Genomic DNA, 24,265 nt, shown 5'->3' with positions numbered 1-24,265 from the left:
CAAACAATAATAAAGATAAACTGAAGAGGACAAATGGAGATGCCTCAGATCTCACTTCAGAGTATTATTGAATCAAAGTCTAAAAGTGTTATTCTGCAGAGCATGCAGAAGGATCAGCAGAGGATGACGCGGCGGAGGAGCTGTTGAAGCCAGGCCATCTGAGCCCTATGTTACAGGAGGAGTTGGAGGCCCAAGTCGAGGCCTTGCGTGTGGCTGACGTGAATTCTGGTTTGGAGAGACTCTTCCACTGTCTGAGGAGCTACAGAGACTCCTGCCTCCCTGCTCAGATTGAGGTACCAGACCAGGAGAATGTCTGCCCTGAACAGAAGTGCACATTGAATAACACTGGACTGAGGGCAAAATGCTGCTTTTTACACTAAATAACGTGAAGCTTCAGTCAACTATTTGCGGAACGCATGCCGTGTGTTTGGACCCTTAGACTGTAGTTAATTAGACCTGATAATCACTCTTGAAAACACAAACATTTACTTATTTCTTTGGGCTCATATTAACCCAGTAGTTAAGAAGACCAGTGGTTTCCAACATTTTTTGCCTCTCACACCCCTTCAATCATTAATTCCCTACCTTAAGAATCCTGCCAAAATGTTTACAGAGTGACAAACTAAACTCTTTGGAAGCAATACATTCTTTTTTAAATCTGAAATAATTCCAAGTACCCCCTGCTAAGTTCTCACATATCCCCAGGGGTCCCTGTACCCGTTTGCGAACCACTGGTTTAGACATCTGCAAATATGCTTAGGATTGTAAATTGTCAGTCTAATCACATTAGAAATATTGTACAGTTGGCGTCTTCATTTTGCATGTAAAAAGTCACCCATAATAAGCTGTTTTTAAGATGGTTACAGAGTTGATCCGTCTTACGCTTCACTTCTGTGTTTGATCTAAGTAACAACTCTTTATTCAACAATCTTAAGTTAAGTTTAGTGTTCAGGGAGTGTTTATTCATCCAGTTTTGTAGTGATTTGTAACTATCTTTTGCAGGAATTGAACAGAGCATGTAGGATGCTGGTGCGTCTGGAGCCAGTGTTGGTGACGTATTCAGACCTGGTGCGCTTTTATCTGGCTGTGTCAGTGGGAGTCCACAGGAATACTGGAAAACTACTGTCAGTGCTGAGCAGTATCTTCACAGAGCTCGCCCAAAAGGTCAGTACTCCACATTAAGACCTTCACGGACTCCTCCGGGAGGATACACAGTGAGTCCTCATAATGTTTTAAAAATCAACCATGTACTTTTTCCATTGGAGCACTTGATGTTGTTTTTTTTAAATATACCACTGGCACTATGTAGACTAGACTAGACTGTTCTGTTAATATTTCTGAACATTTTATTAACTTCTATGATAAACAATATTTCATATTAAAATTAAAATTCTTGACATCGGCTAAACAAATACTATAATCATGACAACCTGACTGGCAAATTTTTTTCCACCACAACATACAGACAAATATATAAAACATTCCTTTTTCAGCGAATGTCATACAAACATCACATATTTTTTTAAAGTCTTTGGAAGTCCGGTGTCTAAAGGCCAAGATTGGACTCAACCTTCTCAACATGTGACAATACATGCTTCACACACCTGCTGGAATTGTTTTGAAGACAATATTAAAAAATAAAAACATACTTCATAAAAGTTTAAATTCAGTGCCACTAAGAATTAATTGCATTCTTTGCAATATGAACTAAATCTCACAACAATTTGAAAGTAGCTCTGTCTGAAAATGCTGCTCCACTAACTCTTTACAAAGTACACACATATATATATATATATCTACATACATTATATACATAGACAAATCTAAAATATAGTTGAGACGGGATTTTTGTCATACAAAAGTGCCTCACTCCCATAAGGATTTTACTTGAACAGTTGCTTTAGTTATAGAGGGCTAATAGATCTCCTCTTCCTCCGCCTCACAGCCGTAATCTCCTATGAGTTTGAGCGCACTGACGCACTGCTCCTGCTCCTCCTCTTCCTCCTCCTCTTCTTCAGTGTGTGGGTCCTCAGGCTGTGGGACTTTAGCGGTGTCAGAAGGCTGGGCAGGAGCAGGCTCTGGAGATGGGACAGGAGCAGGCTCAGGTGGTGTGGTGGGCTCAGAAGCAGGAGCCGGCTGTAAGGCATCTGAAGGGGCAGATGCAGCAACTGTAGATTCAACCAAGGGGGTGGTTTTCTTTTTGGTGGAGGTAGAAATGAGTGGCCGGAGCCGTTTGCCCATTGTACTAGCTGTAGCTGCAAACCCTTTGCTACGGTCCTTATTCTTGCGGCTTCTCTGTCGTTTGAGGCCTTTCTTTTCAGGAGATGCAGCAATGTTTGGGGTGCTATTTTCTGTTTCAGGGCTAGCACTGCCTGTGTCACTGCGATTCAGGTCCCGCAGTACATCATAGTTTATTTTACTGGAGATCTTTTTCTTTTCCAACATCCTTTCAATGGCCTCGTTTGCAGTCAGGGCCTCAACCTGAGCTGGCCGCCGGCGAGACTTCTTTGGCTTCTCTTTGTAGGTGCCCTGTTCCTTCTCCTTCTGGATTCTCTCCTCCTTTTCTTTCTGCTCTCGAAGATACTCTTCATTCTGTTGGATCCACAGTGCAGTCTTCACCTCCACCTCTTTTTCATTCAGGATATACTTGTCTATTTCCTGGTCATCAATGCCATTCAAGTCCAGCTCTCCAGAATCCTCATCCTCTGTTACATGTTTACTGGTGTCAGAGATACCACTTTCCAGTTTACCCAGGATAGATGCTATTGGAGCTGTATGTCTTCCAGAACCCACTCCCACCTCCTCCAGCTCTGCTACTTGCTCTTTGGTCTCTTTCCCCTGCCCAGTCACCTCCTTGATAACTTGGCAAAGAAAGTCTTGTGTGAGATGCTGAGCTGTGACTTCAGCATCAAGCTCTTCGGTTTCTGAGATCACAGACTCATTGTCCTCAGGGTCTATATGCTTTGTGTAGGCTGCGTATATGCCTCGGAGTTTGGGTCGGCTCTTCTCCAGCTCGGTCTCAATCTCGTCCTTGTAACAGCTGATCTCGCCCTCCACCAACTCATCCAGTTTCTTTGTCAGCTCCTGCTCCAGCTGCTGCATTTTAGACTTTGTCTGTCCAGCTGTGAACGACGGGGGATCACACTCCTGCTCCAGGTCCACTCTCATGAACTCATCAATGGTCAACTGGCTGGTTGGCGTTTCTTCAAACTCATTTAGTCTCTTACGAAGTGTTGCCTGGCAGACTTTGACCACACTGATCACGTCCTTCACAGTGCGGTTGAACTTGTGCATGCGTGCAGCAACCAACAATGCAGCACCACATAGGCCTGATGGCCGTCGGCCTGTATGCATCCAGTCTCTCTTCATCCTTTGCACCAGGCGCAGGGCAGTCATTGACACCTGATGGGTCTGCTCCCCAAAGTCCAGCATGTGAGCAAAGCGGGGGACATACAGACAGGGATCGATGGCTGGGGCATTGATACACAGTTCCCGAGCCAAAAGTAGGAATGTTTTCCCCAGAATGTATACATTGACCTGGAGCAGGTCACTAAGGTCCAGCAACATGTGTGGCGTGCCTTCAGTGCGGCACACCAGGTAAAGGCAAGCAGCAATGAGGTGCTGGGTTTTCCGACCTCGAGTCAACCGCTTACCAACTGCCATTTTAAAGAAGTTAAATGCTGTGTCAAGGCAATGTTGATTCAGTTGTAGCTGGCTTCCCAAAGACTGAATCTGACGCCTTCCATTCTGCAGCGTCTGAGCCCGAGACTCTTTCCCAAGTCCTGAGTGGAACCCAGTGCCCAACAAAGGTGTCTTGGCTGGCCCCTGGGACGAGACGAACTGTCCCACTGCAGAGGAGACTCCCCCACTACCCTCGACGAATGTGACTTCTGAGACAATGATGTTGTCCTCAAGCACTGAGCCACAGGACGTGCACACCGCGCTTCCCCGCGCCTGGTCAATGTCTATGTCGGAACCTCCACAGGAGCGACATGCGGAAGGAGCCATGGCGTTATCCGATTATGTCCGCTACAATGTATAATCTGTAGCAATTTTAAAGTGTTGCCTGAAGTATTCGATGAGTCAGCGTCATTATTAATCCCATTGTAATCACGCTGAAGTGGTTTACATCGGTTTGAATAGAATAAAACACAAGTATTTGCGACAGATCTTTACCACTTGTGTTTTGTTGCTATGGCGCACAATTATGACGTAATTGGCCGTACCACTGTTAAATCTTGTATTTAAAAATAAAAACACGAAAAGAGACCCCAAAAACATATATTCTGTGGTATGATACCAGTAATTCAAACGCAAAATAATTATACTAACATTGAACATTGAATTTGCGAGACATCGACAAATAAAGTTAGAGAACGGTTACGGCGTGGTGTGGATTGGACGCTTCCAGGGACGTGGTGACGTTGCGGGAGGAGGCGGGAACAAATTAAAACATGCCTCAAGTGCCAAACATGGGTTTTGTTTTAGTCCCAAATCAAAACAGAATGTCACCAAACATTTGTGAAAGAGACGTATATACAATACCACAATTCTGGCAAACATGCTCGGATGTGACGGTTGAAACTGAGCTTACATAGACACCATGAGGTTTTCTTACTTGACCATTTTTATCACTGTATGTGCTTATAACTATCCATACTACTTCATGTTTCTATCAAACTACAACCAGCACCTTTGACTATTAGTAATTAAGAGTAATAAAGGAAGAAGCATTGTTTTTGTGACATTTTGACCAAAATGTTGCTCTTCTGTCCAAAGGGTTTCTGCCTGCCTCAGGAGCTGACCGCTGGAGCAGATGGGGAAGGTGCCACAGAATTTCATGACTATGAAGGCGGAGGAATTGGAGAGGGAGAAGGCAACAAGGACGTCAGTGACAAAATTGAAAATGAAGATCAGGTAAGAAATTATTAAATTGTGCAATAGTGTATGACAATGTATGATTTGTAACTGTGAGGAGGGTGTTACTGTTTTAAATGTATGTTTTGAGACATATTTTACATTTTGCTTATGCGTTCAAAGTGCTATCACTTGTATAATGTATTGTTATGTCTGTATTTAATGCATGTACACTTTTTTTCTTGCACTAAAAACTGCTATGACAAAGGAATTTCTGCATGTCATGATCAACAAAGTCTAATTATATTAGTAATGCAGTGGAAAAGCAAGCAAACTAGTTCATGAAGAAATTTATAAAGGCTATTGTTGATCTGTCTTGGTAGATCATGGGTGTAGTCTTGTGTAATGTTTAGCCCATATCAGTTAGAAGTTTCTCTTATGGGGAGTCAGTAGCAAATCTTTCACATTCCTCGGAGTCCATGACACTTGTAATTATTTGTCAATCTAACATCTATTTATATAAATATACACCGTTTTAAGTAACTGTGCATGTGCAGGTGGAGGACACCCTGAAGGAGGGCCAGGAAAAAGAGGAACAGCAGGACCAAGGAAACATCAAATCTGAAGACAATGCTATTGAAATGTCTGAGGACTTCGATGGACAGATACATGATGGAGATCCCAAAGAAACAGGTATTTTACAAAAGCCAATAACTCAGGTGAACTTTTTTACTGAGTTAAAATTGCTAAAAGATTCAAGGTATATGCCAAATGTCTATTTAGCATGTGTTCATGATCATTTGTAGGTGAGGACGATAAGTCCGACGAGGAAGAGGAAAATGAGGAAGAGCTGGACAAAAAGATGGGTGACTTGGGTGAAGGCCAGACGGACACCCTGGACGAGCGACTGTGGGGCGACGACGACAGCGATGCAGAGGATGGAAGCGAGAAGGAGGAAGAGTATGGGCAGGGGATGGACCAGGTACGAGGCACAACCAATTTCAGTTCAGCTTTGAAATATAGTGACTTTTATCATATTGTTATGTTTTGCCTTTTCCAGGGTGAGTCCGAGCTTGTGGCCAAAGATGACAACTTGGATGCCGCGGAACCCAACAAGGACAAGAAAAATCAAGAGCGGGAGGAGCCAGGCGAGGAGGAAGAAAGGGAGGCGATCCACGAGCAGGGGGATCAGGTGGGACTTCAGTTTGACGGAAGGGCTGCGCAAGGTTTCGGTGTCAACGTGGTGTAATTTTGCAGTTCTCTATAAACATGTTTGGAAATCATGCAGCCCTTGTCGACAGGATTGTGGTTTCATGTCTGTCTTTGCTGCTTATTCCAGAGGGAGTTTGATGAAAACGAAGTGGACCCATATCATGGGCAGCAGGACAAACAGCCCGAACCTGAAGCTATGGATTTACCTGAAGATCTGAACCTGGATCAGGCGGACGAGGGTGGAGATAAAGACGATGGCGATGGCGATGGTAAGACACTGTAGATGTTTTTTTTTTAAAGTTCAATAAAATATAAGTAATAAAATTTTTTAAAAAAAGACACTGTAGATGAGTTGTATGGAGGGGTTCAAAATAAATGTATGAATCTTTTTCAATATGCCCACATAATATGAACCTTTCAAATCAGGCATAATTATAATGATATGTATTTGAAAGGTTATTCACAAGGCTGTAAAATCACATTGAGTGCTTTTCTCTCGCACCGACAGAGGAGAACCCCCTTGACATTGATGAGAAAGCCATGGACCTGGATCAAGAGGGTCAGGGGCAGGACGAGGAGGACGGAGGAGCAGAGAACATGGAAGAGCAGGCTGAAGAACAAGGAGATGACGGCAAACAGGATGAACAGCAGGGGGCGCCGAGCGATGGGCCAGAGGAAGAGGAGGGAAAAGAGGGGGAGGAGGGAGATGGAGCAGAGCCTGAGGAAAAACAAGAAGCCGAGGAGAAAGAGACCGAAGCAGATAAACGTGAAGACAGTACTGTTCCGAACTACCAAGGAGAGGAGCCAAAGGTACAAAAAGATCTACAGGAAAGATTAGGACATTAGGACATAGTGGAAGAAAAAATAATACATTTCTTGTTGCGCTTTCAGGACCAAGAGACCCCCGACGGTGACGAGGAGCAGCTAGAGTCCGCTGAGAGGAAGGAGCACCAGGCGGATGGGCAGACCGGGGAGCAGAACGTCCAGAGTGAAACCGCAGTGGAGCTGGGAGGAGAGGCGTCTGAGAGGGACCAGGCCAAAGAGGTGGGTGTTCTCCCGCGGGACAGATACACACTGTCCTCCACAAAGGTCCTCACGTGGTTCTGTGTCCTGCAGGAACACGGGAGTGGGGCCGCTGACGCCAGCCAGTCAGAGGGCCATCAGTCTCAGCTCACAGCAAGAATGGCCTCGCAGCGACAGACGGAGAAAAAGACCCAGGTATGGATTGTGTATTGTATTGTTCAATTTTGTTATCATTTATTTTGAAATGTCTGGGGGAAAAGCCTTGCAAGCAGCTAAAGCATATTGTTCATAACCACATCGTAGAGCTACAAGAGGAAGCCTGGTCAAGCAGACAATGAACGCACCACGGGAGACTACAACGAGCGCATCAACAAACGTCTGAGAACTGTGGATAAGTCTGCGGATCAGCGGGACGGCCAGGCTGAAACCGAGAACCAGACGCAGAAAGAGTCTGACCTGTACGAGCATGTCCAGCAGGGAGAGAGCTCCTATGACGCTCAGACATATGGTCAGTGCTACACCTGGACCGACACTTTACATGTACTAAACTAAAAAGCAGCTGGTTTGTGAGAACTGGATGTCTGTGCCTTTCAGATGTTGCCAGTGCAGAGCAGCAAAAAGCAGCAGGTCAACAGCAGGACCAGGAGCAGAATGACGAGGTCGCTATGGAGACGGAACAGCATGAGGAGGAGCTTCAGAGCGCTGAAGTCCCGACTCTGAACCCTGACAAGCAGGACACCTCTAACAACCCTCACAAAGGTAACACTGCCAGACCAGACAGAGCCAAGGCACTGTCAGCCCCCTCTTCACTGCTCTGTTCTCTGTGTGAAGGAGTCGACTGCAAAGACATGGACGTCCAGACTCTGGGAGACAACCCGGAGGACCAGGACAGCGAGAAGGACAGACAGATGCTCCACAGAGAGGATTTTAAAGAGAGAAGTTCAGAGTCCACCATCCACACGGTTCCAGAGTTGTTAATGGAGTCTGTTCAGGTATGTCATGATGGCATTTGTAACTTTTAATTAACTCAAATAATTAAATCCTTGTCTGTTTGCAGAGAGCTGAACAAGATCCAGAGGAAATGAGAAGAGAAATGGAGCAGCTCCTTGAAGTCTGTCACAAGCTTCCAAAAGGAACCCCAGAGGAGGTTAGTTCAATGGATGGTTTGGATGAGATTTATTTATTTGTTTATTTGTCTATTGTAGATCTTTTGTAGATCTATTACATTCCAATTCAGAGTGGTGTTGTGTTTGTGTTGTCCAGGTGGGAGCAGCAGCCTGTCTGTGGCAGCAGTACCAGACTGTAACCTCAGGCCTGTCCCAGCAGCTCTGTGAACAGCTGCGCCTCATACTGGAGCCAACCCAGGCCGCTAAACTCAGGTCCGTATCCCCCAAACTCTAAGAATATATGTGGGGTCGGGCCTGGGCAGCAGTCTGTGTCCTGCCTCTTATATTTGATGATTGTCTTTCTCCGCTCTTCATTCTTTTGTCCACTATGATATAAAGGCAAAATAGAGCATGTGTCAAAAAAAGGGAAAGGGATAGTGACAGTAAGTGAACTGAGCTGTGTCCACAGAGGGGACTACCGCACTGGGAAGCGTCTCAACATGAGGAAGGTCATCCCATACATCGCCAGCCAGTTTCGCAAAGACAAGATTTGGCTGCGCAGGACTAAGCCCAGCAAACGGGAGTACCAGATCTGCCTAGCTCTGGACGACTCCTCCAGCATGGTGGACAACCACTCCAAACAGGTCTGAAGTACAGAACGGCTAAGCATCGCTGAACACAAACCAGCAGCTCACGTTAAAATGTCCGTTTGCTCTTGTTGCCTTGTGTTAGATGGCCTTCGAGTCCCTGTCCGTCATCATCAACGCCCTGACGCTGCTGGAGGTGGGTCAGGTCGCAGTGTGCAGGTACGTCTCTCTGCCTTCTCTGGGGTGAGTCCAAGAGGCTGGTTGAGCTTCAGTTCCTGATGTAGAATGTGCTCTGTTCAGTTTTGGTGAAGAGGTGCAGCTCCTTCACCCGTTCCAGCAGCAGTTTAATGATGAATCCGGAGCTCGTATTCTCAGATTGTGCCAGTTCCAACAGAAGAAGACGAGGATCGCTCAGGTAATACCCAAGGCTTGATTCTAGATCCATGTCTGTAATTCAATAAATTGTAAGCCCTTTTGTGTCTGCAGTTTTTAGAGTCATTGACCAAGATGTTTTTAGCAGCAAGACCACATTCTCCAGCATCCATAAAATCAGGTAACTGCCTAACTAAAGCCCGGCACCATTTTACACTTTATCCTGATGCTTTGACATTTTTTGCCATGTTTTTTTTTTTTACTTCCTTATTGTAAGTACTTTTCTTGATAAATATGCCACTACTTGTGTAATACTATGATTAATACAGTCAACCAGCATTATCCCATCAGGTAATAATTAGAGAAACATGATCATGTGCACTTTAATCCTTATAGTCTATGTATTTGCTGAGTCTGTTGTATAAGATGTAATGTGCCCACAGAGACGGCCCAGCTGCTGCTCGTGGTCTCCGATGGCCGCGGGCTGTTCCTTGAGGGCAAGGAGAGAGTGACCGCCGCAGTGAGGGCAGCCCGCAGTGCCAATGTCTTCATCATCTTTGTGGTTTTGGACAATCCCAACTCCAGAGTAAGACTTGGATCAAAAACAATAGTTTAAAGCAGATAAGCACGTGATTTGTAACAATTGGTTCCCTTTGTTGTCGACAGGACTCGATTCTGGACATCAAGGTGCCCATATTTGGCGGGGCTGGAGAGATGCCGGAGATCCGCTCATACATGGAGGAGTTCCCCTTCCCATTCTACTTGGTGCTCAGAGATGTGAACGCACTGCCAGAGACTCTGAGTGATGCGCTGAGGCAGTGGTTCGAGCTGGTCACTGCAGCCCATCAGTGACCACATGCAGAGCCCTGATGTGTCTGCGCTTATCTGGACTATATTCAGGCTCCAAGTCTGACCAAGAGGACAACCTGAAGCACATCAAACCAAGTGCCCACAATTCTACAGAATATACATTTTTGTGGACACGTGTATGAGGTTACGCTCACAAAAGTGCCTTGAGAAGCCTGTCCTAATTTAATTTTCTTAAGACAAACTGATCTACTGTCAATTTTGTGTGAGATAATGTTTTTAGGACAGTCCGGTCTCAGCAGAATGTGACTCAGTTAAAGAGAGCTCTCTGCTACTCTCTGAATCCATCTGCGCACTATTACTATTATTATTATTATGTCATTTTTACAGATATGTAAATGATTTGTAAATTGTGTATGCTGTATCCTGGCATTGAGCCTTACAATAAACATATTCATTTGTCTGCCCCTTTTAATTTTTGCTGCAGTGCTTGATAATTATACATATCGTTTCATTCTAGCGTTTGAATTTTACCTTCAAACCTTCAGTCTCAGTCTCCAATTCTGCTCCTCACCAGTAGGTGGCAGCACCGGGGCTACATGATCATAACATCCGGCTGCATGAACATGGTTGTATCAAGGTTACCACCGGCTGCTCTGTCTCTTAAACAGGTCAATATAATTCTTATTAAGTGCCAAAGATGTTCGAAAAGCTTTATGTGTATGTCATTTAGTGATCGCTGTGCATGCTAAGGAGGTGTTGCAAAAGAGTAGGACTTATGAAACACCATCTTTGTTTTTAAATTCTATCCAGCTTGTCATTCTGTGGTGCATTTGTGAATCTACTCCGAACCTTGGTTGTTCTTTTGTCTAGTTCTTGCAGCGACAGCGGGTTTTGGGACTTTACCGGAACATGCTGAGGACCATCAAACAGGTCCCAGACGCAGCAGATCAGAAGTATCTCAGAGACTGGGCCAGAGATGAGTTCAAGAGGAATAAGACTGCCACAAACCCGGTAAGTGCGGACTGTCAATTCCCCCACCTTTGAGTTATTTAGAATTGTTCTGTGTCATTTTTTTGTGTTAATCATATTCTATTTTGTTTTGCTTTATGCATGCCCTTGTTTTATAGTTTAAAAGTTTTTTTTATAGTTAATTATTTATCCTCCGAGTTTGATGTTGCACGATTGACCTGAAGAAAATTCCTAGTTTGTGAAGCTGTTCTTAATAGTTCCTTCTTTCTTTAGGACGCCATTCGAATGATGATCACACAAGCAAACAATCACCTGGAGGAGCTGCAGACGTCTTTAGCCTTGGCCAGGTAGCCCTCGGCCATGGTTTGGACTCCTTTTGTGAGGAGGAGAACACTATCACTGACTGTGGTGACGCTGTGTGCTGGATCTGATCATGCACATCTGAGCTGTTGAGCTCAGTGGTCCCTTCGTTGATGTAAAGTTTTGGAGCATAAATGTTTAATACTGGATAGCTGCTGCATGTGCCTGATTTCTGACTGATGGACATGTAAAGGAGAAGCTTCACTCCTTTGGACCACGGCGTAGGGCCGAGGGAGTTTGTGCTGATGGATTGATTCGTCTAATGTAAGCAATTTTTAAAACCAGATGATTGCAGAAAGACACAACAGTATGCAGTGTTTCTGTGAATGTATATAAAACAAAAGATGCACAGAAAAACACTGCATGCATTTTATTTGAACAAAATAAACAAACCTTCATCTGTGCAGTGAGTCTGTCTCTGTCTGCACCTCAGACTTAATGTACTGTACATGTACTTCAAGTCCAGCACAAAATCTCACAAACACTAGTTTTAAATATACCTTGAGTTATCTTTCTAGAAATGTAAGAAAAAAGCAATACATTTCCATGTCATAAATGTTTTGAATAGTGTTTTTCATTTTAAGAAAATCAAAGTAGTAAAGTGAGATTTGATCAGACAGGCAGTGGATAGTAAGCGTACGAATAATGTTATATGTTTTGCAAAGATATGTTTGTGTTGAGAGGGAAACAAGTACTAGAGCAGGAACTCAACCTCCAGGAGGTGACAGTGCTTGTCACCATGTAGCAACTTCACCTCTGGACCCCACCACCGCACACGCTGTTGTTATGTTGGGGTTAAGGTCAGGGTGGACCTCACATCTCCAGCATCTTCACGATCCACTCTCACTGTCTGTCTGGAGGAGACCAGGGCCTGAAAATATGACAACTTTCTCCAGCTGAACAGCGCTGAGACTGGGGGTCTCCTCATTGGAACCCCTAATCTGCTTTGATGCCCTCTCCCCACTTTAAGTTTCTTCACTATTAGTTTTGCTCAGATAAATTACACATACCTGTGACATGATGTGGCTGTAAAGCTCAGTGAGTTGAGGGTTCAGTTAATATCTGCCATCTGAATTTCAAAGGTTTTCCAGTCCCATTTGCTCACAGACTCTGGTCTAGAGAATTTAAATGTGTGGAGTGAACAGAACTTGCTTTATACATCAGAAAGGTGTTTATTAGAGCAGTGTTTTTCAACCACTGTGCCTTGGCACACTAGTGTGCCGTGAGATATTGTCTGGTGTGCCTTGGGAAATTATCCAATCTCACAGTTGTTGTTTTTTTCAAACAAATGCATTATTATCCACAAATAATGTACCGTTTTCGAGTGTCTATGCTGTCTAGTGATCGGCAGAGTAACCATATTATACTCTTCCATATCAGGTAGTTAATTTCTTTGAGACAAGAGAATTAGTGATGTTTTGAGGCATTGTGGCTAGTGAGACTATACGGTGTTCCTATTCAAGACACTTTGATGAGAATATTTTCTGCTGGTGGTGTGCCTCGTGATTATTTCAATGAAAAAAATGTGCCTTGGCTCAACAAAGGTTGAAAAACACTGGTCTTGGGGACTGCAGATGGAAATTAGCTCCAAGAACTTAAGTCTGGTACAAAGTATCTTTTCATATACTGAGTAATGCTCCTGTACACGGTCCCTGTCAAAAGAAATACATTTTAAAAATGAATAAAATAAAGAAACCTATTGTACATGTTTTAGTTTAGTTTAACCTGAACTACCACGAGCGATGGTCAACCGAGAGGTGCTACCTCAATATGATGGATGTGAACATAGCAACATAAGATAACCATGCAGGAATGTGGAGGACCACGAATATGAACATTGATTTGACTTATTCATCAATAGGCTACATTTGCAAATGGTTAAAAGTAAAAATCATGTCACATTTTGTGTAAAATATTTTATGCATTAATTTCTTCTTATTTATAAAAAAAATAAAAAACACTTTTTTTTTTTTTTAATCACTGAACGTTTAACCAATCAGAGCGCTCATGTGCGCCGTATAAAGTCCAATCTCCAGCGTAAACGCCCTCTTCCTTTCGCCTACGCGTTTGTACGAAGGCCTATACGGCTGAAACGCGTAGGCAATGTTTTAATCTAATGGCCATGCTGCAATAAAGGCCTTTTACCAACACTTTTTCTTTGAGTGCCTCAGTTTTGTATCTTGTTATCACAATACATTTTAAAATAATGACAGAAATAAGTGAGAAGAAAAGTCATATTTATTGCGTCAAAGTAGATACTGGTCAAATGAGCTATTGAGAGTCTGCAGCAGGAACCACAGGCCAACACGGAGCTCCCATCCACACAGAGAGACAGGGAGGGACAGTGATATACCTCTGTTTGAGGTCTGAAAGTTCGCCTCCAGTTCACCGTTTGCCTTTCTAACTTTGCCAACAGGAAAGTGAAGATAAGACACACAACACGCCACTGTAGTTTAGATGAGAACGGGAAGGGTGAATGCTCAAAGAGGTTTTATGTTTGATGCACCTCATGTACTGTGATGTGAATGGTCTTGCTCATGGGCTTCAACAACTGTGTGCACAAGGGGGCACAGGTGGGAAACCAACCCTCCGGTCAGAAGGCATTGTGGAGACCCTTACAGAACATATTTGAAACATGTGCCTTATTTGATAACATTTTATGCAATACCTACTCAAGACGCCTCAACGTAATCGCAGTCCAAGCATTAACGTTTATCCCTGTTTTGGTGCTTAAGTATTGACCACAGTCTAATAGTGTGTCTAAAGTGTTACAATGTATTTATCTTTTAACTTGAATTTGAGTCCTGTTCAATTCAACCCCTTAATTTTGTGGAAATTAAAAGGTGACATTCACAGCAAAGCTTTTAATCCTGTTCTGAAGGAGAAGGTCCCAGCGTGCATAAGGAAATACTGTTGCTTTAATGCTTTATTTTTGTTATATTGTGCTTTTGCCATGTATTCTTAAGGTGTTATTTTCTCATGACTGAATATAATTTCCTGTGCATAGCTGAGCAGAGGCAGGTCCTCGCCGCAGACGAGAGGAGGCGAGAGTTTCATGAGGAGAAAAGAAATGAGTATGAGAACCACTCAGAGGAAGTAAATGATGGTATGTACAGCCACGGTCAAATGCAGTAGAAAGCCACGTTCAAACACACGCCTTTGTTTCATTAAGGGTGCATTAGACGTGAAAATACCTAAACAAAACTTGTCACTTTGGGAGCTGGACATTGCAGTTTCCATGGAGATGTACCTGCTGATTCTTATTGTTTTGCCTGTAGGCAGCCAAACATAAGCTTTAGTCACGCCTCTTTTGAAGCTTGTTGTTTGTACTGTTTATTATTTTATATTGTTTTCTTCAGGATTTATGACAGTTTAGCTGCGTAGCAACATAACCCTAGACTGTTCCGCAGAGTGGCTTTAATTTTTCATGAATATTAATCAGTATTAAATTAATCTATCTCCTAATATGTTTGACCAATAAAAACTACATTTTTTTTAATAGAAAGGACTAACAGATCCATGCTCCTGATGAAACTGTGAGCCATAAGCTATACAAATACAAACCTGTACCAAGAAAAGACTGACAGATGATGTTTGTATATTTATGGAGCTCCTTTGAACTACTACATAGGGCTTATGTAAGAGAGTTTGTGTTATGTAAGCAATTTATTTCTAAAACAGCTGATTATTGAAAATACAGTATCCAGTGTTTAAAAATGTGGTTTCTGTGATTGTATGTAAATTAAAGCCTGCATATAAAAACACTCTTCAAAACATTTCATTGAACAAAATGAACAAACCTTCAGCAGTGAGTCCAACTCTGACTGTCTGCACCTCAAGCTTAATCTACTGCACATTTACCAATGCAACACATTCAATGCTGATACAAAGTAATACTTCACAATGTACAACTGTACAATCACGAGTTTAAAAAAATAGCTTACATCATCTAACTGGAAACGTAACAAAACAGCAATACATTTCCATTTGGAATATTGTTGCTTATTTTAAGACCTGAAAAAAAATAACACAAGTACACTCTAAATGTACTCTCTAGTTTCTATTCGTAATGTGAAGCCTGTATTCTGTCCTGTACCGTCCAGTGTCTGCTACAGGTAAATTCTGAGAACAGTCCATCAGCTCATACAGTGGTCACTTCTTCATCAGTGTCGTCACCAGTTGTGCCAGAGTTGAGAGTTTTTGACTCTATCCCAGCTCTCTTGACTGGACTGTAGTATCAGCAGTGCTTGTCAGCTCGCAGCACACGCAGCTCGTCCTCCAGGTGTGTGATTTTGTCCAGGAGAGCGGCACGGTCCACCTGGGCCTTCTGCTCGGCCTGTCGACGTGCCTCCCGGAGCTTCCTCTCATACCAGCGCTCCATCTGCGTGGACACCGCCTCGAAAAAGTACTGTGTCACCTTCACCGCCTGCATGTTGTCCCTTTCCTGAGCACATGAGGGCACTGGCTGCTCTGCACATACCTCCACAGCTCCTCTGCCTTTAGTCCTGCCCTGGGAGTGCCTGTGCTGGCTCTTGGATCTGTCGAGGCTGCTCGCACGGTGCCTCCTGTCAGCGCTCAGAGCAGAGCCTGCCTGGTCCTTGTGGTCCTTGTCCTTCCTCCGGAGCTCAGGGGAAAGCACAGTGCGCTGCTTTGGCCTCACAACAGGACCAGATGCCACATCCAAGTCTCCATCTGCACCAAACCCACAACATTAAAGTAAAACTTCTCTCAAGCAAAACAGAAACATTAAGCAACTAAGGGTGACTTTACCTGGAGAGCTGTCTACATGGACTATAAAGTAGTTAGCTGAAGTGTCTGCTGCCTCTGTCCCCCTGGCCCCTGTCTGCGGGGCAGAGGTCACGCTGAGTCCAGCTGCTTCAGGCAGAGTGTCGGTCACAGAGGAGCTTGGGTCCACAGTCTGAAGTCTGGAGAGACACCAGCTCTTCAGATCATTCACAAGGGACTCCTGCTTCGACAACAAGAGGACAAATGCAGGACAATGTGCATGTTAAAGTGGTTTGCTGTGGTGTTGATGAAAGGACACAGGTACAGGCCTACCTGCCGCTTCCGGCACTCTTGTCTCTCCTGAACAGCCCTTTGCTCAATCCTCTGCTGACACTGGCTCCTCTCAGCCCAAGCTCTCTCAAGGGTGAGCTTCTCTAGAGCGCGCATCTGAAATACACTATGGTCAATATGTTGCCTCCGGGCATGAAACATGTTTATTTTGTTTAGTTTATGTGTTTAGTATAGTGTATTTGTTTTGACACTAATAGAAATCAGAAGAGCACTTGAGAATCATGCTTTTGCCTCAGACCTGGTGCTTGTTGCTGTGGTCTAACTGGCCCATCTTTGAGTTCATCAGGTCCTGGACCGCGTGGATCTCTGTCTTCATCTCCTCTTTAGTTGCCTCCAGCTGGTTCTCCAGCTTGCTGATAAGAGGTTCACAGCGGCAGCCGTTGAGTGGGGCCTACAGAGCAGAAGATGCTCAGCTTCAGGAGCTGGAATGGCACAGCTGTTTGAGACTGGAAAACAAACCTGCATAATCCTCCCGTCTTTGCCACGGTACAGAGTGTACAGCTGGTAGGCCTTGTAGTTATGAGGAAGAGGGGACACTCCTCGCAGTTTGCCTTTCCGCCTGTGGGGGGCGCTGCTGTGCCTGGCCTCTCTGCGCCGCAGGGGGTCAGACAGTGAGGGCTGTGACAGACAACTCTTCAGTTTGAGATGACCCATACAGTATGCACACGGTTTAACAGTGAGACCTACCTTGGCCTGGCTTCTCCCGTCTTGGTCCTGTTTGTTCTCATTGCTCTTTTTGGATGCACGCTCACTGCTCGGAGTGTCATCTGCAGCAGAGCCACCCTCCTGGAGCCAAATCAGGAACAAATAAAAACCCTGCTCTGAACATTAAGTTTGTTTATGTATTTTGTTCATTGTGTTTGGCACATTAACTCCACATGCCGGTTTATCTGAAGAGAAATACTCACTCACTCAGGAGCTAATCTGTGAGTTTTTCTAGAATGTTTTATGAAATATGGCAGGGGACTAATGATGAAAAGTAGCCTTTTTGCAACATAGTCTTAATGTTTATTAATGTACATTGTCCCACCTAAAACAAACTAAATAAAATAACAACATTATCCAATATGCTCTCATGCAGAGACAGTCTCTGCTTTGTTCTGTGCATGTACCTTTGAGGGCAGCATCTCATCTCTGGGCACAGACTGAGCTCTGCCCTCTGCCTTCAGCTTCTCCCTCCTCTTCCTCGCACTTCTCCCACGAACAAAGCTCTGCCCAGAGGAAAATCCACGATTGCATCCGCAACACATTCATCTCTGCAGTCTATATGTTACTCACACTGACTCTACTGTACCTGTGGGGCTTTGGTGAGGAGGAGCGCCACCTGGGGGTTGTTGTGCTCCCTGGCCAGGTCTAGTGCGGTGTGGCCAGCCTGTATACACAGAGTGCATTAGTAGCTTATCCTTGGCTCTGAAACAGCCATGTGGCTTACGTTTAGTGTAAGGGTGATGTGATGTCTCTGATCTGAGGAGTGTAGAGGCTCACATTGTTGCAGATGCGACTGTCGGCTCCAGCCTCCAACAGCAAACTGACAGTTTTCTTATGGTTGAGCGCAGCAGCCACGTGGAGCGGCGTGTCCCCAGCCTGCGCAAAGTGGATTGATTAATCTCTTATGCCCCAAGGTCCATCAGTTCTGTTTCTCTCATCCTAGTTCAAACTACTCAAACATGTGCACTAACCAGATTTTTGTGGGACACGGAACAAAAGGCACCGAGGAGGATACGGATGATGGACAGGTGGTTGTAACGTGCAGCTACGTGTAGACAGGTGTCCCCCGCCTGCAGAGGACAGTCTCAGCAAACATGCTTGTGTAGATATTTTAACAAGGTTCCTTTTATTACATAAGGTCAGTAATGTGTTTTAGTTTTTACATTCCCTTTTGCCCACATTCCTCTTGTGTTTTGAGAATCAACAATGAGGCAGATATCAAAACAATTAAACAGATGGATGGAAATGTCCAAAAGTCGAGCAGCAGCAGCAGCAGCAGCAGCAGCTGGAAAATCACAACCCAACCAAACTATACAGATCTACATAATACTACGTATTATCCTTTTATCTCTTTAAAAAGGGTCTTTTAGTAAGTGACTAAATGAATGTTCTTATGCTGAATCGGGCTAAGCAGATTAAGCAGTGGTCATGTAGTTGGGTTATATTAGAGCTGCATAATGCAAGTAAACTTATGATACCTCCTGCTATATTGAACAACACTAGATTTGACACACATAAACACGATACACACTGCGCTCCTGTAAGCAGGCGTTCTTGTGTATGTGGCACATGCCTGGTTGGGTGTGTCGGGCTGGGAGCCCCCCAGCAGCAGGACCTTGGTGCTCTGAGTGTGTCCATTTTGACAGGCCAGGTGCAGTGCCGTGTTTCCTGCCTGTCAAGGACAATAGACAGTGTCAGTGTATACAGTATTCCCCAGAGAAGCTTCATATGATCACTGGGCAGGCAGGACCTTGTTTTTGGCGTGAACATTAGCTCCAGCCTTCACCAGCAGTTTGACAGACTGACTGAAGCCATGCCAGGACACTTCATGGAGAGCAGTGTTTCCATCCTATCAAAATGCAGAATAAGAAATAAGAAAACATCAAAAGTGTTTTCCTCAGTCCCTGTATGGTGGCATGGCTGCCCATTGTGTCTGTGAGACAGTGCTGAAGGGAGCACCTTGTCCTGCCGGTCCAGAGCACAGCTCTCCTGCAGCAGAGCGCTAATGACCTGAGTGTTCCCCTGCACAGCAGCCCGGTGCAGCGCCGTCTGCCCACCCTGAAAGACACAGTCCTGCCATCAACACAATACGCCACAACACACACAAGGAAGGCAATGAAGCCTTACATCCAAAGATTTGAGTAGGCAAAGGCACCAGTCAACATGTGTGGGAGTGACCAGAGCAGATGAAAAGAGCAGAAGAGTGTTTCCCCTGTTGAGAAGCATGTAGTTCACATTGGTTTTCAGCAGGTTTCAGAATAAGTCAGATTAAGATACATCTGACAGGTTTCTCAAATCAGTCAGATGAAGGTACACTGGTTTTTAGCCAAGCCAATGTGAAAACATGTTACCGCCAGGTTTGAAGAGAGTGGACTTTAACAGCTGACACAGATACAGTGGAAGAGACAGCACAGGCCGAGAGGTCAGAGTTCAGGACTGGCTGGAGCAGAACAGCAGCAGTGGAGGAGGACTGGCACAAGCACATTGAGCTAACCTTTAGCGCCCCGGGCTCCAAGCTCCTCCGCCGCTGCTGCTGCTCCCTCACAGCGCTGTCCGTGGGACTCTCAGACCACACCCAGTCCACAAGGCCCTCCTCAGTCAGGGAGGGGGTCCTGCTGCCCTGGGGGAGGCCCATGAGGGGACACTCCAGAGGATCCCACTCTAGCCCACTGGAGGCCATTGTGTCACTGAGCTCAGAATTGAGCAGTGGATGGAGAGAGTGATTCATTTGAGGAGAAAGAACAGAAACTATGTCCTGGGTGTCGGCTGATCTCAGTGGCTGGATGAAGAGCGACAGAAGAGGAGCGGTTACTCACATCATCCTGGATGTCCAGGTCACAGCCAGCTCTCAGTAGGACCTGCACAACCTCAATGTGACCTTTATGTGCCGCCAAATGCAGAGGGCTGCGGCCGAACTGAAGGGAGCAAATAAGACATCATCAATCAGATATCAATCAGATCAATGCACAGCTATATTGTTATATATATATATATTATATGTCTCCTGTTGTCCTGCATGTCTCATTGCCACTTCTTTCATAAGGCAGTTTCATCATTACTCTATACATTTTTGGAGCATGCATTCCCACCAGAGCACTCACCTTGGTCACAGCTACCTCCGCTCCCTTGTTGATGAGCTGAACCACATTTTGGAGCTGCCCCTTGTGCGAGGCTACGAGGAGGCGCTCCGAGAGGGCATGCACCTCATCCTTCTGGTTCATGAAGGTTTGGTAATGGGCTTCAGGGGGCGTTCTAACTCATGCTGCTCTGTTGGGACCAGGGCAGGTGCAGTTCAGGGCCCAGCGCTGAGGAACAGGAAACACCCATGTGAACAGGCAGCGCGAATCACTGGCAAACAGGAAACAGATCTCACATGGAGTCACGTAAAACAACACCATCTAATCTCTACATTCAGACTGTACAGTCAGACACTGTTCAAATTAGCTTGGGCTTGTGTCATTGTTTTGTGGTAGTAAGTAAATATGGGTGAAGAATTGGATTTATTTTACTAAATTTACTTGTTCATGTTCACTGTGTAGTGTACCTTAAAATACAGAGAAAGAAACTTCAAATAATGCCATAATATTGGCCATACCGTGGCTCTCTCTATTCCCTGTTTTGACAAAGGGATTTGGTTTGTTTTCACCCATCTTTCCAGCAGAGATTTACCGCCTTAAGAAATGCTCTGAGGAACATTCCAGTCATGAATGGCATTTCTCCAGGTACTACCAGATAACAAGTACAGCCTTTCCAAACCCCTTCACTGCAGCGTAACAGGTTTACCACTGTTCCACTCACAATACAAACAGATTTGAAATACGTTGTCCAACAGACTTATTTAGGATCCAATACGTAAGTGTCTGTTTGATCCGTTTCAAAGAATACTAGTCCCGAAGTCCTTGGTTTTGTGGCAGACATGAGTTTATTGCAGGTCTATTAATGATGGTTGTAAAGATGCAGCAGACACACGGAGGAGCATGTCCCAACAGGAGAATAGAAGCCTTCTAATGCATTACCGCACTTAAGCCATCTGCCTCTGTCTCATTTAAGTGGCCTATGACAGACTTGAACTGACTTCAGCAACATCTGCTCATTCCAGCCTCATAAACTGGACCATTGATGGTTGAAATGTTTGCTCTACTGGCCCCACTTTAAGAAGTGGGTGTAATTCCAGTTAGGGAGACCTACAGATATACAGGTTTGGATTCAAAGCGGAGCTGGGAGAGCAATGCACGGATTCCATCCCTCCAGTGGCCTACACTGAGACAGTCCTACACAGGGGGGTGGACCCGTTCACTCACTTACACAAAGCTCTGTGACAGGCGCCGCTGGGCTCCTCACTGCAGCTAGGCAACGGCTTTTGTGCCAACACTTAAGAACTCCAAAAACAAGTGCTATAGAGAATACCAACGAACTGAGAGCGGGGGATTCCACAGACCACAGCTCATGTTTTACACTGACCCAGCCCTATCCCGCCCAGTGCAGGGGTCACACTCAGGTCACTGAGGTCAACAGCCTCAGGTAAGACAGGCTGATGTCATGGGAATTCTGCCTTCACACTATTACTCTCATTTTTACAATTACATATTGGTTAAATGCAGCAGACTCCTGTGTCGCTAGTAGTCACTCTGAAGCCTGTTCCTGTAATAATTCCATTGTACAAAGGCTGTTATTGACGCTCATGCAGAAGGTGATGATACAACAATTTTAAAGTTTTGATATTTTTGCACACCCCAACTCTGCCACCATGATCAGGTGAAAACAGACTGATTTTCAGTGAATGAGTAGGCGGTCCATGTCCCCTCCCTGTCCCGCCCGCCAAGAGTCCCATCACGGTGCTCTCCTTTTGTTGCGGTGCAGTGAGCAGAAAACACTTGTGTTTGGAAGAAAGGCTTGCCCACTGGCAGCTCCAGACTGACCACACACACCACTCACTGAGGCTCCACAGCAGTGCAGGCACACCACATATTTCAAATCTGACTGGGGTAAAAAGCAGTACGCTGTCAAAATAAACCCAAAAGTCTGTTTAATTCCTCTTCAAACTGCATCAAAATCACAACACCTGATTCTGACACAGTTTTAAGAATGTGCATTTTGGGCTCCTTGAGAAGAAACCTCTGGAAATCTATGCCAGCTTTTTTGTAATAGCCTATATCTAAATTCTTATAATATGTAATAATAAATGCGTCAGCTGCACATGTACTAGTATAATATAATATAATATACTGGATGAGTCGTGCAGCGTGAGCAGTTCTTATTTCAACCAGATTTAAGCTTCTTTTTTTTTGTTTACATAATTTTATTCATAATGGGAATATTATGTATTGTAGTACTAGTGCAGTATCTTGAGCATTAATAAATTATTCATGCATTAGCTAACATGACCAGCTGATAAAGCGGAGTGTCAGCTGTGAGGCACAACACACAGGAGCTCCCCACACCCTGTAACAACACTCACAGCCAGCAGATTCACAGGAGTACAATGTAAAACGATGGGACAGCTCTGACCACATTAAATCCCTCGACAAAAAGAATCATGGGCTTCATCTTCGCATCTGCACTCAGGCCGTAATCGCATTAGTGTCTCCTACTGAAGCCATTAGGCATGCCCTCTGACCCCAGGCAGCGCACTACTCCTGAACATGTGTGAGCATGACATCAGGCATTTATTATAACAGCATTAGCACAACCCAGTGCCACATCACACTCCATTCAAACACTTGGGTCCCACTCACACCATCATATGCTATTGTTATACCCTGCCTGGCACCAAAAAAGTGGGTTTAATGAGGCAAATAGGTAAGAGACAAGAGGAATTGTGAAAGAGTGGTTTAGTGGTTTTGTTCAGAACAGACACTTGGCCCCATTAAGAATGACATGACATGACATGTGCAGGCTGTGCACAGTGGTCCGAGTCTCCTCTCAGTAATACAAGATCTTGGTGAAAAATGTTTTCTAATAAATCATGTGACATATTTAGAGTGTGTGACCTTCATCTTATTCTGGTTGCAAGCGAGGCCACCTGGCTGCACATTCTATACATATGTATTTGACCTCTTTGTCAGTGTTCACTCACCTTATCTGTATGAATGACTGGGGGTCAGGCAGGCTGCTGGCACAGAATGGCATCCACATCCCGCTCAGTCTGCCTCAGGGCAGCTGTGGCAACAGAAATGAACTAGATTAAAATACATTAAAAAATACAGAAGACTCTGTTTTCCTCTTGACTGATGAACGATTCCGAGGCTGGAAAGCCTAAAATGACTTCTTGCTGGTTTTGAGTTGGAAATTTGTTTGAAAGTGCATTTTTCTCACACACACCCACGTGTGCGATGTCATAATAGGACCTCGCCTGTTTACTTGGGCAAAACAGGCAGATTAGAAGTTTGAGTGTGAGTGATTTTATGTTGTTGAATTTAAAGGCTCAGTCGTACCAAGTGGAGCGGTTATCCATAGTGGCACGATCAATACGGCCTATAAAGTCTTTTGCACAGCGCCACAAAAACCTTGAAACTAGTGTCACGTCAGAGGAGTGACTTTACACCTGCGAGCTACCAGCGAAGCAACAGAGGCTCGTGGACCGCGGGCCCTTCAAAACAACACTGAGCCTAAACGGGCCACTAAAACTTTTGTAAGATTTACGTCAACTTCTTAACAGCACGTGAAGTGTCAGCGAACACACAGCTAAATGAAAACAGCATCAAATAGACAAATACCAACCTCCAGCTTGTTCAAGAGCGGGTCTGCGTTAGCCATGGGCCTGTTCAAAGCGACTGCGCGTCGGGCTGTGCCCTGTGGTTTGCCCGTGTTCTGAGAAGCAGAGAAGTGAGTTGTGTTTACAGCTCTGCGCTGTAGCCGCCTCCGCCTCCCTCCTCTTCTCCCTCTCACTCATCTGCTTCCTCTCCCCCTCTCCCCTGCACTGCCCCTGCCCCATACACTCCGGCCATGCAATGCGCCCCCGTGCGCGCAGGCCATTACCGTCTCACCAAGAGGTTTATAACGGATATAACACAATATTACAACCTAATAAGCAGACATTTTGGTTTATTGCGCACCTGAACTCACGTTTCCCGCATTTTATCGGGCTTTGGCGTGTGCGCGCTCTGGCCTGGCGACCTACAGCAATAGTAGGCTCCTATCATCATATTTTCATATTTCATATTGTATGTTTAAGCTCTTATTACT

At 44.9% G+C, this 24,265-nt stretch overlaps 4 protein-coding genes across 4 annotated transcripts in view; 2 read left to right on the top strand and 2 right to left on the bottom strand.

The window, feature by feature from the left end:
• mdn1 (midasin AAA ATPase 1) overlaps positions 1-10,397 on the top strand; it is a 43,292-nt gene extending 32,895 nt beyond the window's left edge. The window contains exons 82-102 of the mRNA XM_079571977.1: positions 100-293; positions 1,003-1,164; positions 4,780-4,917; positions 5,415-5,550; positions 5,664-5,839; positions 5,918-6,049; positions 6,197-6,338; positions 6,578-6,879; positions 6,961-7,113; positions 7,186-7,287; positions 7,396-7,600; positions 7,687-7,851; positions 7,924-8,084; positions 8,150-8,239; positions 8,356-8,471; positions 8,668-8,842; positions 8,931-9,004; positions 9,086-9,200; positions 9,272-9,338; positions 9,601-9,743; positions 9,824-10,397. Coding sequence (XP_079428103.1) covers positions 100-293; positions 1,003-1,164; positions 4,780-4,917; positions 5,415-5,550; positions 5,664-5,839; positions 5,918-6,049; positions 6,197-6,338; positions 6,578-6,879; positions 6,961-7,113; positions 7,186-7,287; positions 7,396-7,600; positions 7,687-7,851; positions 7,924-8,084; positions 8,150-8,239; positions 8,356-8,471; positions 8,668-8,842; positions 8,931-9,004; positions 9,086-9,200; positions 9,272-9,338; positions 9,601-9,743; positions 9,824-10,009 — 3,134 coding nt within the window. The 3' untranslated portion in view covers positions 10,010-10,397. The remainder of the gene's footprint in view (positions 1-99; positions 294-1,002; positions 1,165-4,779; positions 4,918-5,414; positions 5,551-5,663; positions 5,840-5,917; positions 6,050-6,196; positions 6,339-6,577; positions 6,880-6,960; positions 7,114-7,185; positions 7,288-7,395; positions 7,601-7,686; positions 7,852-7,923; positions 8,085-8,149; positions 8,240-8,355; positions 8,472-8,667; positions 8,843-8,930; positions 9,005-9,085; positions 9,201-9,271; positions 9,339-9,600; positions 9,744-9,823) is intronic.
• LOC306974629 (transcription factor IIIB 90 kDa subunit-like) lies at positions 1,526-4,191 on the bottom strand. Its single transcript, XM_079571978.1, has one exon. It carries the CDS (start codon positions 4,006-4,008, stop codon positions 1,915-1,917), a length of 2,094 nt encoding a protein of 697 aa, XP_079428104.1. The 5' UTR covers positions 4,009-4,191; the 3' UTR covers positions 1,526-1,914.
• Positions 10,398-10,567: 170 nt separating the features above from the next.
• On the top strand, positions 10,568-11,672 carry lyrm2 (LYR motif containing 2). Its single transcript, XM_079572345.1, has 3 exons — positions 10,568-10,635; positions 10,838-10,978; positions 11,210-11,672. The coding sequence occupies exons 1-3, from the start codon at positions 10,585-10,587 to the stop codon at positions 11,285-11,287; spliced, it is 270 nt and encodes an 89-aa protein (XP_079428471.1). The 5' UTR covers positions 10,568-10,584; the 3' UTR covers positions 11,288-11,672.
• A 3,267-nt stretch (positions 11,673-14,939) lies between these two features.
• On the bottom strand, positions 14,940-23,954 carry ankrd6b (ankyrin repeat domain 6b). Its single transcript, XM_079572244.1, has 17 exons — positions 23,801-23,954; positions 23,157-23,239; positions 20,182-20,385; positions 19,897-19,995; positions 19,040-19,138; positions 18,831-18,929; positions 18,654-18,752; positions 18,052-18,150; positions 17,858-17,956; positions 17,667-17,744; positions 17,485-17,583; positions 17,060-17,158; positions 16,832-16,990; positions 16,611-16,763; positions 16,355-16,468; positions 16,067-16,262; positions 14,940-15,988 (listed from the first exon to the last, which is right to left on the bottom strand). Exons 3-17 carry the CDS (start codon positions 20,299-20,301, stop codon positions 15,534-15,536), a joined length of 2,067 nt encoding a protein of 688 aa, XP_079428370.1. The 5' UTR covers positions 20,302-20,385; positions 23,157-23,239; positions 23,801-23,954; the 3' UTR covers positions 14,940-15,533.
• Positions 23,955-24,265: the final 311 nt, after the last annotated feature.

This window comes from Gobius niger (genome assembly GCF_951799975.1).
Source record: "Gobius niger genome assembly, chromosome: 15".
Lineage (NCBI taxonomy): Eukaryota > Metazoa > Chordata > Actinopteri > Gobiiformes > Gobiidae > Gobius > Gobius niger.
This window is presented reverse-complemented; position numbering and strand designations above follow the sequence as displayed.